This window comes from Thermobia domestica, chromosome 10, assembly GCF_964235325.1.
Source record: "Thermobia domestica chromosome 10, izTheDome1.hap1.1, whole genome shotgun sequence".
Classification (NCBI taxonomy): domain Eukaryota; kingdom Metazoa; phylum Arthropoda; class Insecta; order Zygentoma; family Lepismatidae; genus Thermobia; species Thermobia domestica.
In genome coordinates, this window is record NC_137463.1 from 32,151,557 (window position 1) to 32,168,692 (window position 17,136).

At 36.2% G+C, this 17,136-nt stretch overlaps 1 protein-coding gene across 1 annotated transcript in view; it reads left to right on the top strand.

Annotated features, from left to right (window-relative positions):
* Positions 1-8,360: 8,360 nt before the first annotated feature.
* The window catches only part of LOC145662405 (methyl farnesoate epoxidase-like), a 44,236-nt gene continuing 35,460 nt past the window's right edge, over positions 8,361-17,136 (top strand). Inside the window, exons 1-2 of the mRNA XM_081727944.1 lie at positions 8,361-8,445; positions 14,938-15,189. Of these exons, the coding sequence (XP_081584070.1) occupies positions 8,361-8,445; positions 14,938-15,189 (337 nt within the window). The remainder of the gene's footprint in view (positions 8,446-14,937; positions 15,190-17,136) is intronic.

The window sequence follows — 17,136 nt, forward strand, 5'->3', positions numbered from 1 at the left end:
AGTGTAGCCTCAAGGTGACTAGAATTTTAGTTTGCCAGAATAAGACGTATATGATTCCAGGACTGGAGGGGGGTGTAAACTTTATTCCCAGATTCTACATTGGGACCCGAATTTGTATGCTTTTTAAATGAACGTATATTCTTTCTGTAGATTTAGATCAAATACGCACTTCCATTTCGGAGGTATGAAGGTGTCATGATTCACTTCACACAGAGTCACCGCGATATATCAGATGTGCTGTCTTGCACAGTAAATAGATAACAAAAGTATACATGCATAAAGAATAATATAAAATGTCAATAAATAACAAAAGACATTATGATATACCTACGTACTTTTCTTGGTAGCTTAAAATTAATAGAATAATTGATTATAAAGTGATGTTTAGTAGTATATGGCACATATTGTTCCAAATAGTTCAAAATATAGAGGAGGAAGCTCTAGATATTGCTTTCATTTCTGTTTATATCAGATATAATTCAGTAAATTGAAAATTGAAAAGTAAAAATATAATATTCAAACTGAACCCCAAGGATGTTTTAGTGACTGATTATTTCTCGTGGTAGTGATTGCCCGAACATGAATTTCGTTGCTTTCCCCCGAAATAAGAATGTTATGTTTTCTCCCTTACAAGAACTGGCCTGCTCACTCAAAGGGACAGATCAAGTACTGGAGAATGAAATGGATACACTTTCTAATACATAATACTAATCATCACTGCATTTAAACCTTGTACCGTACTACTAACAGGAACCCAGAGCGACGGTTTGGAGTTAAACTACAGCAGTAACATTTAAAGAAATGAATTGTGAATATAAATCCTATATAAATATAATATTGTAGTACTCCTTAACTATATAAATCACTACTAAGGTAAATGTACAATTCATTCAGTAAAATGCTGCAAATAATGTAATAAAAATATCAATGCTAAACTTTCTCTTAAAGAAACTAGACAAAAAAATTTTGTCAAATCTAGCACGAACTGTGTATATATTTTACATGAATGAAAATATGAATTAAAATTATTTAGAATTACAATATAAGCCATTATAATCCATAAATAGTAAAAAAAAATGAAACCTCTGAAAGATTTACAAATCCTACAATAAAATGAACGAAAGAAGATCAGAAATGTAAAACCAAAGTGTTATTTCCGTTCATTAGTGCACACGAACTATATTTCCTTTAACATACCGACTAGTGATATTTGACAATATCAAATATTTGAAAAAATGCAAATTAAAATTTAATTTTGAAAAATTCTCATCTTTAAATGAAATTACTAATAGAGAATAAAGCACGTGTAACTTGTTGTTTTTCTTTCATCTCAGATATAATATGAGCCCCATTTGGCCTAATGATATGCCCTCTCGCTAGCACATGCACCTTTGGTGTACGGGGTCCCGGGTTCGATTCCCGGTGGGAGAGCCTTTGGAATTTTAATCGTCCTCAATGTTTCTGCGTTCGTGTCCTTGTTGTTCGAGGTTAATGCAAAAACGAGCAAAAAGGAGTAAAATAAGTAGAAACCTAGTGTTAAGTAGTTAAGCAAGTTAATGAGGCACATTTGGTGGATTAGTTAACTTTTTAAAAATATATATATAATGGCTAACACGCTTACTTTTGGTGCGCGTGCTCCCGGGTTCGATTCCCGGTGGGAGTACAGTTGAACGAAAAAATATGTTCGGATTCCACTATAATGATTAGATCCACGTCTTCTTTAGCCGTTCTGGTACAATCGTGGGACGTTAAAGAAACAAATCGAATATCATATGTATAATATACGTATAATTGTTTATTAAAAATATACACATTTTTTACGATTGTAGTTGTGCCCTTTTGATTCATTTAAAGATTTAGAAAAAGCGATTTCAAACTTTTTCGAGTTCGTTCATCCATTTTTCTTGATTTTATTTGCGATTCAGATAAATCCAAAGACTTCAACTTTAGACTCACTCATAACTTTCTGGAAATACACGAGTTGAAAATAATTACGGGCAAAGACCACGACTTGCGGAAACCACCCAACGGTCTTAATTACCTTGCAGTCCATCTCTGTGATGTTACAGCACAAGCTAAAATCTACCTTGTTTCTGGCAAATTCCATGTTTCTAACCTTCAAAGATTCTTACAAGCAAGGTCCACAACGAGGCACACTCAGATCCGACTCAAACTTCGCCCAGAGGACACATAATGGAAAAGAAGAAAAAATGCCAAATTGGAGCTGCCCAATGCCAGAAACACCGGAGTTATGCTCCCCAAGATAACGCACCACGCGACAATATGATCTAAGGTAAGAAGCACTGGGATGATATCAAAAAGATACCTGATATGTTATAACAATGTTTTGGTGGCCATCTTGAAAGCCACGATCTTGGATATAGCGTAAGGTATTGAAATGAGAAGTGGGATGTGTGATATATCAATGTAAGGTAAAATGCAAAATGAAAATCAATGATGTAATCGCGAAAAACATATATGTAATGGTGAGAACGTGATGAAGTGTAGAAGAAAAATTGAAATTTTTTAGTTTTACATACCGCGCTTATGCCGACCAGGTTAAAGGAGACGGTGATTATGAGAAATGAATGAAAGGTTGGAATGATGAAAGTGTAGAAGACTCGGGTAAAACAAACGTGTATGCGAAGGACAAGACGCCACGGTATTGGGTAACATGCCACGGCAATGGTACGCGACAAGTAAACGTAACAGTGTCTGTACATGGAAGCGTCTCTTTATTGGCGCATTATGTCTTTCAAGGATATTGGGACCCGGCTTGGTACAGTAAAATCCATAGTTGCACCCGCGATACGAGCGTTCGTTTGAAGACTACAGGAACTACAAAGGGCTATCTATTGTGAAACAGCATGAAGGCAGTTCGATCGGGAGAGTAGGTAATATAATATTGGATTGGTTACCAAAAGCAGGACCTACCTGGGATCGAAACTCACTCCTGGGCAACGTTTTGTACGTTTCTTATTCACTTTTCCTGCTTTTTCGTGAGAACAAAGGACATTTCGGCCTGCGTTTGTTTAAACAACAGTATTTGAAACAAAGTATGCATGGGTGATAAGGCCCAGCCATGTTCTAGCTGACATTTCTTTACGAATGTTTCTTTTCTTTTGCGCAATGTGCTACACTGTTTTTCGACGGGAGACGCGGCGACTCTGTGGTAGAGCGTCCACCTTTGGTGCTTGGGGTCCCTGGTTCGATCCCAGCTCGCGCAGTGTGGACTTTGTGGTGTACAAACACCGTGCTCGTGGGTTTTCTCGGGGTTCTCCCGTTTCCTCCCTCTTTCTTCATTCCACCATTTCACTCATCTCTCATCATCACTGTCTCCTTTAGCCTAACCGGCATAACCGTGGGACGTAAAGCTCAAAGATTTCATTTCATTTTTTTATTTCTCGACGGTCCGAAACAGAATCACAATATCAGTGAAAGGCAGCACTGCGGAGTCGAGTTCCATGAGTTGTTGCAATCTCCCACGAGAGAGCTAATTTACCACACAGTGAGACCACTCGAATTGTGTTTACGGGTTTCACTGGCACAGATGGAACGAAGTGAGCGTGACAGCAGGTGCTAGCCCGTGAGAAGTGATAGTGTGTTTTTGGCATACGCGAGTCAAAACGCGCAATATTCTGTATAGTGAATGTGTCCGCACTATTGTTCATCTAAAAACGCCAGTGTAGACCTGCAATATGAACCCTCTCAATGTGGTGTTAGTTATGCAAAGGGAGCTTTCAAAACAATGGTACGTTCAATCGACAGAACCGACAGTGGCGGAACGAAAAGCAGCTGAATACATGCTGGAGTTTTTGAACAACTACGATGTAACAGAAATAAATGTGGACGAGACTCTCGACATTGATGAATACGAACCCGGTCCGGCCCAAACAGGTGAAGAGGATGCCGCGGATAGTGGTGACAGCACGCTGCCTTGGAGTGATTCTTCGCCCGAACCACAGGCAACACTGTTCTCGTCCGACAGTGACTATGAGCCGAATGGAAACGAAGGTAATACAAAATAATATACGCTAGAGGACAAAGTTAACATGTTACACTACTGGCTTGACGTAAAAGGCAAAGGACGTCAAACATTCGCACATCGTTCATATCGCTCGATGAAACACAGATTCCGCAACTGTCCCTCGGTGACGAAACCAAGACCATCATGGAGGGGTTTGAGAATGCAAATATATGGAATGCTGATGAATCCGGTTTTGCGAAAGAGTTGACAAGTGGGCGCACATTAGCCAGAAGAGGATCATTGCACATTCAGGGCTGTGTCCAGTCTGTGCATGAAACGACGCATACGTACACTGTGGTGCCGTTGTTGTCGAAAGCAGGGGTGGTGGCGGATAAACTATTTGTCATTCTCCAGGAACCCGTAGCTTTAAGTACTAGGGTTCAGGACAGTATGTTCGCCGCACCAAATTTAGTGGTATTCTGGACGTCTTCTCGTAAAATGACAAGGGAAGCGTATTCGGTTTTCATCAAAGAATGCGTAATACCACAAGTAGCAGCAGATGCTCCCAACACACAAAGCCTTCTGTTGCTAGATTCATATGGACTTTACAAGGACAGAGACACAATTGCAAGGCTACTTCATGAAAGTGGTTTCACCGCCGATCATATTCGCATCCATATTATACCTGAAAAAACTACTTCGCAGTGCCAACCGTTGGATCTGTATTACTTCCGTATGTATAAACACATGGTATGACAGATTTCGGAGGCATTGCGTGACCATACCAACGTAAACCTTCACCAGCGAGACACCGTCCTTAAGCTGCATTCACTGGTACACAACCAATTTTGTTGTCCACGATTTCATATGGCACACCAATACGGGTGGAAACTAGCTGGATTAGCAGAGGACGTTGATTTCCAGTACAACACAACTGACTTTTGTTTCAATCTACGACAGCGTGAATGTTGTAAAGACGAGTGCGCAGAACTTTCTGTGATCAAATGTGCTTGGTGTTTGCGGGAGCTGTGTGTCACCCATTTCTTTACTTACTATCACTACTGCCGATATATCTGTATCTATGTATATATATCTGTGTGTGTATGTAGCATTCCAACTCAAATGTATATGTTTCTCTCTATGTGTGTGCGTGTGTGTTTTTTTGTCGCATCGTCCATGTGTTCTGGGTTCCTTTGGCCGTTTCTGTTTCATCGCGTTAAGAACATAACTTCAGCTGTTTTTCCATACTCTGCTCGCATGAATTCCTCTTCACTTTAATACCATGCTCGATACGTTATTAGAGTTTGGGCATTGGTTTTCTGTTTCTAATTCTATCCGACATCGATCTTTCACAAGACATCCTTCACGTTTCAATACCTTACGATATATTCACGATAACGGCTTTCAAGATGGCGGCCAAGTCTGTGTTATAGCATATCAGGTATCTTGGTATCATCTCGGTGCTTCTCGTCCTTTCCGATTTCGACCTAAACGGGTATCTTGCGACGTTTACCTTATATCATATTGCCGCGTGGTGCGTTATGTTGGGGAGCATAACTCCGGTGTTTCTGGTATTGGGCAACTCCAATTTGGCATTTTTTCTTCTTTTCCATGATGTGGCCTCTGGGCGAAGTTTGAGTCGGATCTGAGTGTGCCTCGTTGTGGACCTTGCTTGTTAGATATTGATATCTTATTATAATAATTGTAATCCCGCCCCTTTTTCTTTCCACCTGTTTTTTCCCCATTTTATTACGTTGAAATGCGTGTCAAATTATTTTAAATGAGGAATCGAAATTCCAAATTTCAAGTGTGTAACCTTAAGAGATTCGGAAATATGGCCATCTTATTAAAACAATGTCTACTCTGTCCCCCTTCCTTTCTTCGAATTTCCAAAAAGAATACTTTCTTAGTGATACCCTACGTCACAAATCTTATCTACTGTTCGAATTTCAAGTTTCTAGCTTAATCATTTTGGCCTGTGCGAAGATCAGTTATTCACTCAGGACATCGTCTTTTATGTATGAATTACAATAACAGCTTAGCTTGTGTTATTTCACAAGAAAGACGAAATGCCATTAAAAATCACAATGAATCTCTGGTGCCTTCCTGATGTTTCCATGTTGAACCCTAAAACTCACGGCTCTCTTTGTTGATCTAGCTAGCACAATGCACCATTGACCTTTGATACATCAGGTTCTGTGTTTTGATTCCCGGTGAGTGAGCATCGAACGCACTACAGTAGTTTAGACCCAACTTTAAACTTTAGTACTCGTTCTGTAAAGTATCGCTTTTGACAAACGACATAAATATATATCAATCAATCAACAAACAAACAAGACTCAGTTTCAGAGAGCTTTTTGGTAAGGAGCGCTGAAGAGTCTATATTTATCTTTATTCAAGATAAAAGTAATTGAACTCTCGGGACCCGAATTTCATTTCCACATCTTTTTCTAGGACACAATTTTAAAATACACATTTTTAGTTCAAAGAGTGAGTCGTCTTAGCCTCCTTCCTACAGCTGTTCGTCCAACGAATGAATCATATGCTCGCTTCTTTGGGGCTTATGGTGACCGTCTCAAGGAACTAAGGACAGAAGTAGTCACAATTCAAATATGTCTGTATTAAGTACTATTAAGTCAAACAAATTTTGGTCAGACTCTGCTAGGCTTGTCACACAGATTGGATCGGTTGGGAAAAGAGCATATTTGTGTATCTCCCAACGGCAAATGTCGGAAGTAAAAACAGACCTTTGGAGGGGGCGGTCGCCCCCTCCGCCCCCCACGTGGATCCGCCAGTGGTTCCAGATACACCAATGTGTTTATTTCTCAAAACCTACAACTTTGCAAAACTTTGTTTTAATGTTATAAAATATGAAAAATGTGAGCAATATAGCAAATGTGATTTTTAAACACTTGTTACATCTAATTTGTCGTGTTTGATTGTAATTTTATACATTGGAAAAAGATGAATTTTTATCAGCTCTTCGCTAACCACAAAACTTCATGAAATATACCCTAAATGGTAATTTTACTCTTAGAAAGAACTGAGCCCTTTGTCTCTAGACACAGGAGGTACTACAAGAAAGGCATTTTTTAAGGTAAAATTTTGAAAAAATCACCTTAAAAATAAAACTAGACAGTGTCAACGCAATATCCTTTAAGCAAGTCCAGTCTATGACACTCATGAGTCAGGACTTTAGGGTAATGTGTGGTCAGCACATCGCCTCCACTCGCCGTTAAGGTTGGATTTCTAGACTGGAGTTTGCTACTTCTTTCTTTCAAGTAGCTCTCCAATTGCCCTCATGACGCTGAGTTGACGCCAGAATGCAAAAAACATCTAGTGACTATGAACTGTCACATATCTTTCCTTGGACCAAACCTGACACTGCCTGACGTCGCTGACCTCACGAGAAGTGATATTCCAGTGGGTAGGACGTTGTCATAAAATATTTTAATTATGAGATGTAAACATTATCTCTCACCACGTCTATTCGGTATAGATTACTTATGCTGGAAATAATCCTACTAGTTTTTAAGGTACCGGTACATTATACCCAAAATCCAACTAATCTACCGATCTGAGGGCCAGTGCACCTTCTTCAATTTTGCTATTGAATGCACTCTATCTCTTGAGCTATACCCTCCAATTTTAAAGTTAAAGCGCTCTAAGAAGTGATATTTCACACTTTCGGCAGCTTAAATGTCTTTTCTTATTTATTAGCTATATAACAATTTGCAATCATAGTGGTACGTACATTAATTCAAGTTGCCTGTGTTAAAGCTCAAATCAAATCAAATTAAATTGCACTAAATAATTGTTATTTTGGCGCTAGATATGTTCTACTTGGTCTACATATAAAAATTCACCTAAGAGTATAAATCGTCCATAAATCAAAATGTATCAAAGAGTAAAACTCAGTTCCCGGTACCCATTTTTGTCTCAATAGCTTATACCACAAGTCTAAAAGAAGCTCCAGATAACTGCAGTAAGTACAGGAGAAGTGCTTCTCTGTTACTAATTCAAAGTATAAGGGACTAGTTTTCCTGCATATTTCTTTTTCTGTAATTTCAATCAGAAATGTGAGCGAGCACGGGATGAACATAATTTTCTTTCCACAAAATTAGGCAGATGTTAAACAATAATATTATTTATATTGCTCTGCTGGCATTAAACAAATCGTTTTAAAATATACCAACTTATCAACTGCTAAGGCTGATACAGGAGCAACTTGATTTAAAGTTGAATGTTTCATCGTGTGGCCCGTAAAGTTCTTTCCATCATTCTAACATAACGAATACTAGTGTGTGTGTATATATACATCAAGGCCTATTAGCCCATATAGCAAATACGGCATATTATTATTACTAATTAAGTATTTCTCTTTATTTTCAGGATGATTATAATAGTAGCTGTGTTGGTAGTGGTCATAACTCTTCTTGTTTATCTGGATGTACGGAAACCTTACAATTTTCCTCCAGGTATAGTTTCTAATAATGTTTAAGTCCTGATTAGGGAAGATATATTTTATTGCTCACGTTTTATGAATTCACTGTAAATATATTTTTAATATATAACAGGAGATGAAGGTACACGACTGATTTTTTTTAATCTAGAAAGGATTAAGTTATAATACCGGTATATATAAATGTGTGTATGTTTATGAATCTGAAGTTCTATAAGTCTTTTATTTTTTCAAAGATCAGAAAACATATTTCAGCAGTGTATTTAATTTTACTGCTACTGTAATCTTACATACATAATACAATAATTTTAAAAAAAATTTACAATTACTCATTTTTAAACATTTGAAACAAGAGAAATTTTCACAATTTTGGAAAATAGAAGTTTTCTTTCATTCTTTTTTATAAATTATATTTTCTTTGGGAACATAGTAAGATCTCTTTTTAAGTAACTGAAGCAATATATATAAATGTGAATTCACTGATGATATACGGGATTTGAAATATTGCATATCAAATTGTCTTTTATTCGTATTTCTTTGCATCCGTTTGGAAAACTAAAATTTTGCATAGTAATCAACTTTACAAATACTAAAACACGTAACACAATCATAATTACTATACCGAAATCATATTAATACCTAGGTACTTATATTACCCTCAAAAATCCTTAACAGTCGTTAATAAGCTCTTTAAATGTTAAGCACATCGAGATCGTCGATGTGATTATACAATTCAATCTCTGATGTGTCATTATATTGCAAACAGAAAATGTTAATCTTCCAAAATTTTCTTATTTACATTTCATTAAGGTTCTTCAATTTGGTAAAAGCACTATTCATGGGAAGACGTTTTATATAACTATAAAACAATTAGAGCGAAGTTTTATTGCTTGATGAAATAATGGAAATGCTAATTTCATAAGACGAAGACTCCTGAATTATATGTTAATCATGTTGTCCTGGAAAGAATACAAAAAGTGGATGGAAGTATAAATAAGTATTTGTTGCTCTTTAGAATTAAGAATATAAGTAATACACCAAAACAATTATCTGATTAACATAATAGCACGATGAAGAGGGTATATAGTACTTATTCATCAAAATTTAGAGATTTACAAAGTACTCCTGTACCAGTTCCCGCGATCTTCTCAAAATATTTTTAAAAAAATAATATTTTGTAAATATTGTTTTATTTAAACTTATACATAAATGCAAATATACTCTTCCGGCTAAAATAAAATTACTATACAATATAAGTTTAAATAAAACATATTACAAAATAAGAGATAATATAATTGTTTCTTGTTATGTAATTTACAATCGATATAATTGATAATATAATTTACAAGAGATAATATAATTGTTTCTTGTTAAAGTTAGTGTTCATTCTAATCAGTTGGTAAAATACACTTAGATTTAGGCTCACAATCAGCGACTGATTATAAACAGCTCAAAATCAACAATTTTATTATTGTTTCTTATGACTTTTCAGAAAACTCAAATATATTAAGTGGCACAAGGTAAAATGCTAAATTTTCTTAACAACTGTCCTCCTTAATAATAATAATAATAATAATAATAATAATAATAATAATAATAATAATAATAATAATAATAATAATAATAATTATTATTATTATTATTATTATTATTATTATTATTATTATTATTATTATTATTATTATTATCATCATCATCATTGGTCGCGGTGGTCCAGTGGAGAATGCTCACTTCTGATTCGTGAGGTCCCAGGTTTGATCTTAACTCGCCCAAAGTGGATTTCGTGGATTTTTACGGGATTTTCTCGTTTCCTTTCACTTTCTTCATTTAATCATTTCATTCAATATCATCGTCGTTTCCCTTAGCCTCGGTGCATAATTGTAAGACGTTAAGAATTTTCTGATTAAAGCATCATGACTAAAAGTATTTATTCATTTATTATTAATGTTACCATTTATTGGAATCTATGTATAATGGACATGGAATCTATAGCTATATATTTGTTAATAAATCAATAAATAATACATAATACATAAGAAACTGTCTTTATGGATACAAATTTTCCTCTTTAGAATTCAAAACTCAAAGTCACATCTGAGCTTAAGAGAGTGTTCTCACTTTGTCAGTGGAAGGTCTGACTTATAATCACGTGGAAAACCAATGTGGTAGTTTAAGTTATAGGTTTACATCATACATTATCTCAACGTTAAAACGTGACGCACGTGAAACTCCCTTTAAAAAAATAAAAGAAAATACCTTAAAATGGCACATGCAATACATATTTTGAAACGGCTTTGTTATATAAGTCTTCAGGACATTAATTTCTGACTATAATTTCTACCAAAACTGAAGAGAAAATAAAGGTATTAAGGATCTGGAAAGACCATCATATTATCATCAAGTACTTACGTCAGGTTAGTTATTACTTAGTTATAAAAGGAAAAAATATATAGTATTTAAATCCATGAGAAAGAGAGAATTCATTTGATACAATTACTGTTGTTACTTGCTTCTTCGAAATTCGTCTGGTGATATGAGTAAAAAGGAAACTGGGATTTTTTTTTAAATGCAAAAGATCTAATTCTCAAGTAAGCAGGTTATAAATTGCATCATACGGCTAACGTTATATTTTTATTTTCTCTTCTTTCAAAATACTGTTTTTCGTTTTGTATGTATATTTTACACACTGAACATTTATATGTAGGTGTTCAATATTCTACATGTATGTTTTATATGCTGAAAATTATATTGAACTTAAAGTATTTTTACCAACAGTTGCAGCATAAAATTGCAAAATGACAGATTGCTTAAATGAATTACATTAATTAAAAGCAAAGAAGTTTAGTTTTTGATAATGGTGCATAATAGCATAAATTCAGTTTCTAATCAAAGAACATTGATATTCAATTTCATGAAATTTTCAAATCCTGTACTCTATTTTATAATTGGTGACAAAATTTATACAGTCAAATGGTTGATGAACCTGCCTTAAATGAACACGGTTTAATTTTTGATTACCGATACTTTATTGAGTATTCGATGTTAGACTCAGAATAAAAAGGTAATTATTAAGCTATTTGAACCGAGCAGCCATGTTGACTACACATCGCTCGTTTATTTATTTATATATTTTTAAATTTTGTTTTATTTACGTTAATTAAAGTTTAACCCTTTATTTGGCACTGTTGCTCTGAAGCAACATCGCATTCTATTGCGTTATCCGCACTGATTATGACTTCAGTGATCATTTAATTGGCGTTATTGCTTTCATACAATATTCATATACATGCTTTGCGGGTCGCTTCTTTAGATACTTCTAATCTTCGTCAACAGAGGACAGTCAAATTTAGTATTGTAGAAGCTTTATCTCCTATGTTCCGCGAAAGTTCTTTTTTATTTATTTTTTTTTATTTGTGGTTTCTTGCTCTGTAGGAAAATATTTAAACGAAACTGCTGCTAATTACTGAGAATATTCTTATGATATTTTACCATAATAGGGTAAAGCTGCTCAGTAGCTACACATAAGACCCTATTTTGTGGCAATGTTGCTTTGAAATGAACACCCTGTATTTTGTAAACCCAAGTTCAAAAATACTTTTAAAATTACGAAATTATGATCAGGAAGACATGGTTCAACCACAAAAGCAAACTAAATAATTTAATGGTAACGTAATGCTATCAATGCTTGCCAATTAAAGGGTTAAACGTTCCACGATTATGTACCGAGGCTAAGAGAGACGGTGATGAGATAGGTGATGATGGTGGAATGACGGAAGTGGTAGGAAATTGAAGAACCCTGAGAATTCGATTTACAGGTCTCTGGTTGACTAAAAAAGTGCTATTCAACCTTTTTTTCTTGCGTACTCCTAGACAGTTCGTCACCCAATTGCGTACCCCTGAAGCTGTTTAAAAGAAATTAAATCGAAATTAACTTATTAAACTTAATACACAAACATGTTCAGTTGATTAAAAACGGAGAGCAAATAGAGACGAAGCAAAATGACAATCAGTGTGTCAATCAGAAGACTATTTACAAGGGGATAAAGTGCACATCCAAAAAAATTTAACCTGGGAAATTTCAAAACATATGGGAGGCATCCAGTTCTACTGAGGAGGATTTCCCCCTCATCCTCCCTGTTAATTCGCACACTGAGGACAATGTTAAAAATTCAAAAAGTAAAACTAACTTTAGAACTAACTTGTTGATGAGATGACTGAGCTTGTTTTCGCTACACCAGCTCCTCGATTCTTGGTCAAATCTTCGAGAATGCGAAAATCAGAGCTTAATGTCGATTCAAGCAGTTTATGTACTTCGCTTTTATTGATGTTAATGCAGGGAAACCCTATTCACACAAATATGTTGATGGAAATGGAAGAAGTTGTGAAATAGCACTGTCACTAACTTCATTGTACTCTTTTCGAGCATAAATCCAAAACTCACAAATGGACAAGTTGTCGAATTTCATTTGCAGTGAACTGTCAACCGACATTTCTAGCAGACCCCAGAAGCATCATTACGTACCCCCAGAAACATCTTCGCGTACCCCCGGTTGAATAGCACTGGACTAAAACTCTTCGTTAGCTGTAATGCTTTGGAAAGTTTTATTTTGTATTAAGAATAACTTCCGGACTTGTATTTGTGTCTAATACTTGAATCGTAATCGAATACTTTCTCATTTTATTCAGTCTTATTCAGTCCTTCAGGTTTAATACTATCTTTGTATGTCTTTTCAGGTTCAGTTTCTTTGAGTAATCTGACAATAGTTAAAAATTTAATTTTAAAAGAGTTAATAGACAAGATCAATTGACCATATCTCTTTAAAGTGCAATAATTTACTGAGAAAAAAATTAAATCACATAATATACGTATATTACTACAAGGGTTTACTTTGGGAGCAATTACAGAAGGATTCTGCAAATTAGTCACTTCATCTTCCCTAGAAATAAAACAGCAGATGCATACTTATTTGGATATCGAAGCGACAGTGGTAATGGATATTGGATGCACAGTAATTGAAGGATTTCTGTACTGGCATGAGTTTATTTCACATTTGATTATGGAACAATTTTGGTCTTCGAAAAATATGTTAACTGTCCTGGAGAAACTTCAGTACGATATACCAAATTCCTATAGTTATTATTATTATGTTTTAGCTAGCATTACTGATAATAATGTAGTACGAGTAACATGATTCGATTGAGCATTCTTTACAGTACTAAGACTATCTTAAATTGAATCGTTGAGTTCGAAAACCGGTCATCTTCATCGAAGCAAATTTGAGAGGAATGACAAACAAAACTGAATTATTCAATATGTATCTCGCATATAGGTTTATTTTCATTTTTGGAAAGTAGAAAAATGTCAGTTCTACGGTCCGAAAATAAAAACAGTCCTATATGTCATATGTATATTGACTAATTCAGTTTTGTTTGCCACTCCTCTCAAATTAGCTTCGATAGAGATGACCGGTTTTCGAACTCAACGATTCAATTGAATCTACAACCTAAACCGTGATCCGAAACACTACTTGAGTTTGTGTCAGAGGAAAATGCCCAGCACCAGTAATCGAACTTGGGACCATTACACACGTTAGCCGGGAAGAGGTAAAAACATCGTTATATAAAATTACTTTGTACAAAATTATGATTTCAGTCACATTGCGTATTTCTGGTTATAGTACTAGTGTGTAATTTTATAAACTGTTATTTCGTCAATAACATTTCACCAGATTGACAGTTCCTGTGAACCGTTTAATTGCCTTTATTTTTAAGAAATTATTTTTTTATTTTATTTATTTAACAATCATCAGATACAGCTCAGAGGCCATTTTACACTGGATATCTAACAACAACAATAACAATGGAAAGGATTTGGGAAAGTATCGGCCAGGGCCTCTTTAGTAGGTACCATCCCAGAATTTGCCTGGCAAGACTGAGGAAAACCCTGGAAAACCCCAGTCAGGATGATCGGCAGCGGGAATAGAACCCGCGACCTCCCGAATGCGAAGCCAACGCTCTACCACATTAGCTTATAAGTGTCTTCTCATGCGCTTGCATGTTCTAAAAGCAATTAATATACATAAGAACCAAAATTCATCCGCTGTCACTGGCCTTAAAGTGCAGAAGTCCTAGAACACAAGAAGCCAATTCCAAAGAACGATGTAATCCAGAAGACGTAAAAGAATTCCTTTAGCTGCAAAAGTCCTGAGGTAGGGAAGCAGGCCGGTAGCCAGCCCTTAAATGTAGGGGGGCCGGTAGAAGTTAGGGGGCGCCGATTCAAACATATTATAGTTCATTTGCAAGCTTACCGTGAAACTTTTAAGGGGCAGCAAAAATTTAGGGGACGGCCCCCTAGACCCTCCTGGATACGGGCCTGTAGAGAAGTTCTACAATTTAGAATTTGCACTCAAATTTTTAGGATTTCTGAACTTTGTGGATTATGAATGTCACTCTATTAATATAAATCTACCTATTTCAATGTATAATTACCTTATTTTATTACCTTCAGGTCCTCCGTGGCTTCCAATAGTTGGTAATTTTCCGATGCTGAAGCGAGATCTGAAGAAGTTTGGTTATCATCATTTGGTTTGGGAGAATTTATGTCGCATCTATGGGCCCGTAGTGGGCTTAAAATTGGGTAAAGATCGAGTTGTAGTTGTATCTGGATACAAAGCTGTGAATCTTGTTCTTAATAACGAAGATTTTGATGGACGTCCCAAAGGATTCTTCTTCCAGCTGAGAACTTTAGGAGAACGAAGGGGTAAGTTTTCCATCGGTTTTTCTTTAGTCTTGCTTCAAATTCAAGTAATTTTGTCGTATTACACCCAGAGATGAAGCGGGACATTAATTTCGTGACTCATGATCCGCATTCCTAGAAGTAGTCAGATCTGTGGCTTGAAGTGACTCAAAGACGACAAAACATCGTCATTTACTGTATGCAGAGAGTCTGTATAAGGCTTCTAATGTACTGTAGGCCTACTTTTAACAAATATGATATCTTCTCTCTTTCTCTTTTCTCCTAAATTTATAATTTTCTTTCTCTCTTGTTGTGTCATTCTGTCTGCGTGAAACATTGCACTAAAAGTTAACGGGATGATCTACCTTTTCTCGGCACAAAAATTTTTATATTGGACCTTATGGGGAGAACATGGCTACCGAATTTCCTCAGTTTCTAAGGAACTAGGTATCTCTAATGGGAAAGAAAAAATTTGCAGCATTCTACAGAAGTTTATTAACAAGTTGAAATACTTAAATTGTATATTTGTCTGCTACTTTAGCAGAAATAAATTATTAAAAAATAAATAAATTAGTTTCTTTTTATACAAATTATAATATGTCTAACTTTGGAACCAATTATGATATTTGGTCTAGGAATTAATTCGTGCGGTTGGTACGCACACATTGAAGCTGTAGTACAAACACAAAATACATAAATACCTTAAGAAAAATATTGTCCATCGCTAGCCACCACTTTCGCCCATCTGTCAGGCAATGTACGGATTCCGTGGCGAAAGAAGTCCTCATCCTTGGAAGCGATCCAGTCAGAGACCCATGTTTCGATATCTTCTGAAGAAGTAAACCGCTGTCCAATCAAATCGTTGTTCATGCAATCGAACAAGTAGTAGTCCGAAGGAGCAACGTCTTGTGAATACGGCGGGTGGGGTAAAACTTCCCATCCGACATTTTCTAAATAGGTTTTGACCGGTTTTGCGACATGTGGGCGAGCGTTATCATGTTGAACAATAAGTTTATCATGTCTGTTCTCCCATTCTGGTCGTGTTTTGGCTAGAGCTTGCTTCAAACGCATTAATTGTCGTCGATAACGTTCTCCATTCATAGTTTCACCCGGTTGCAGCAGCTCATAGTACACCACACCTTTCATATCCCACCATATGCACAGCATAACCTTTGCACAGTGAATATCTCGTTTTGGTTGTGATGGACCTGGTTCACCTGGTTTCACCCAGGCCTTTTTTCGTTTAGGGTTCTCGTAATGGATCCACTTCTCATCACCCGTAATAATTCGATGCAGAAACCCCTTTCTGCTCTGTCGTTGAAGCAGCAATTCGCAAATGGTTTTTCGTCTTTCAACGTCTCTGTCTTTCAATTCATGTAGAACCCAATGTGACATCTTTTGAATCATTCCCATGGCTTTCAAGCGTTTGGAGACTGTTGTTTGATCAACGCCTAATGCTGCTGCAAGTTGTTCCTGCGTTTGACACGAATCCTGCTCGAGCAATGCTGTCAATTCTTCGTCTTGAAATTTTTTTGGCTGTCCAGCTCGCTCTTGGTCTGCCAAGCCGAAATCACCACTTCTAAACCGTGCAAACCACTTCTGACACGTTCGCTCAGCTAGAGCATGGTCACCATACACTTCCACCAAAATACGATGACTTTCAGTCGCACTTTTCTGCATGTTAAAGTAATGCAGCAGGACACCCCGCAAAAACACTTTATCAGGCACAAATTGCGCCATGTTCACTTAACTACAAACTGGTGTTGTTGACGCGTTAATCCACTGCCCTATACTACGAACGATACGCGATGACAGGGGTTTGCAACACATGTGTGGATACACGGAACTGTGGAACGCTCCGTTCGTTGCGCCATCTCTTGTCCACCCGCACGAATTAATTCCTAGACCAAATAGAAAGATCAACTTTTTTTTGTTTTATTCCTTGAGAAGAAACGACTCTAATAGTTTTAA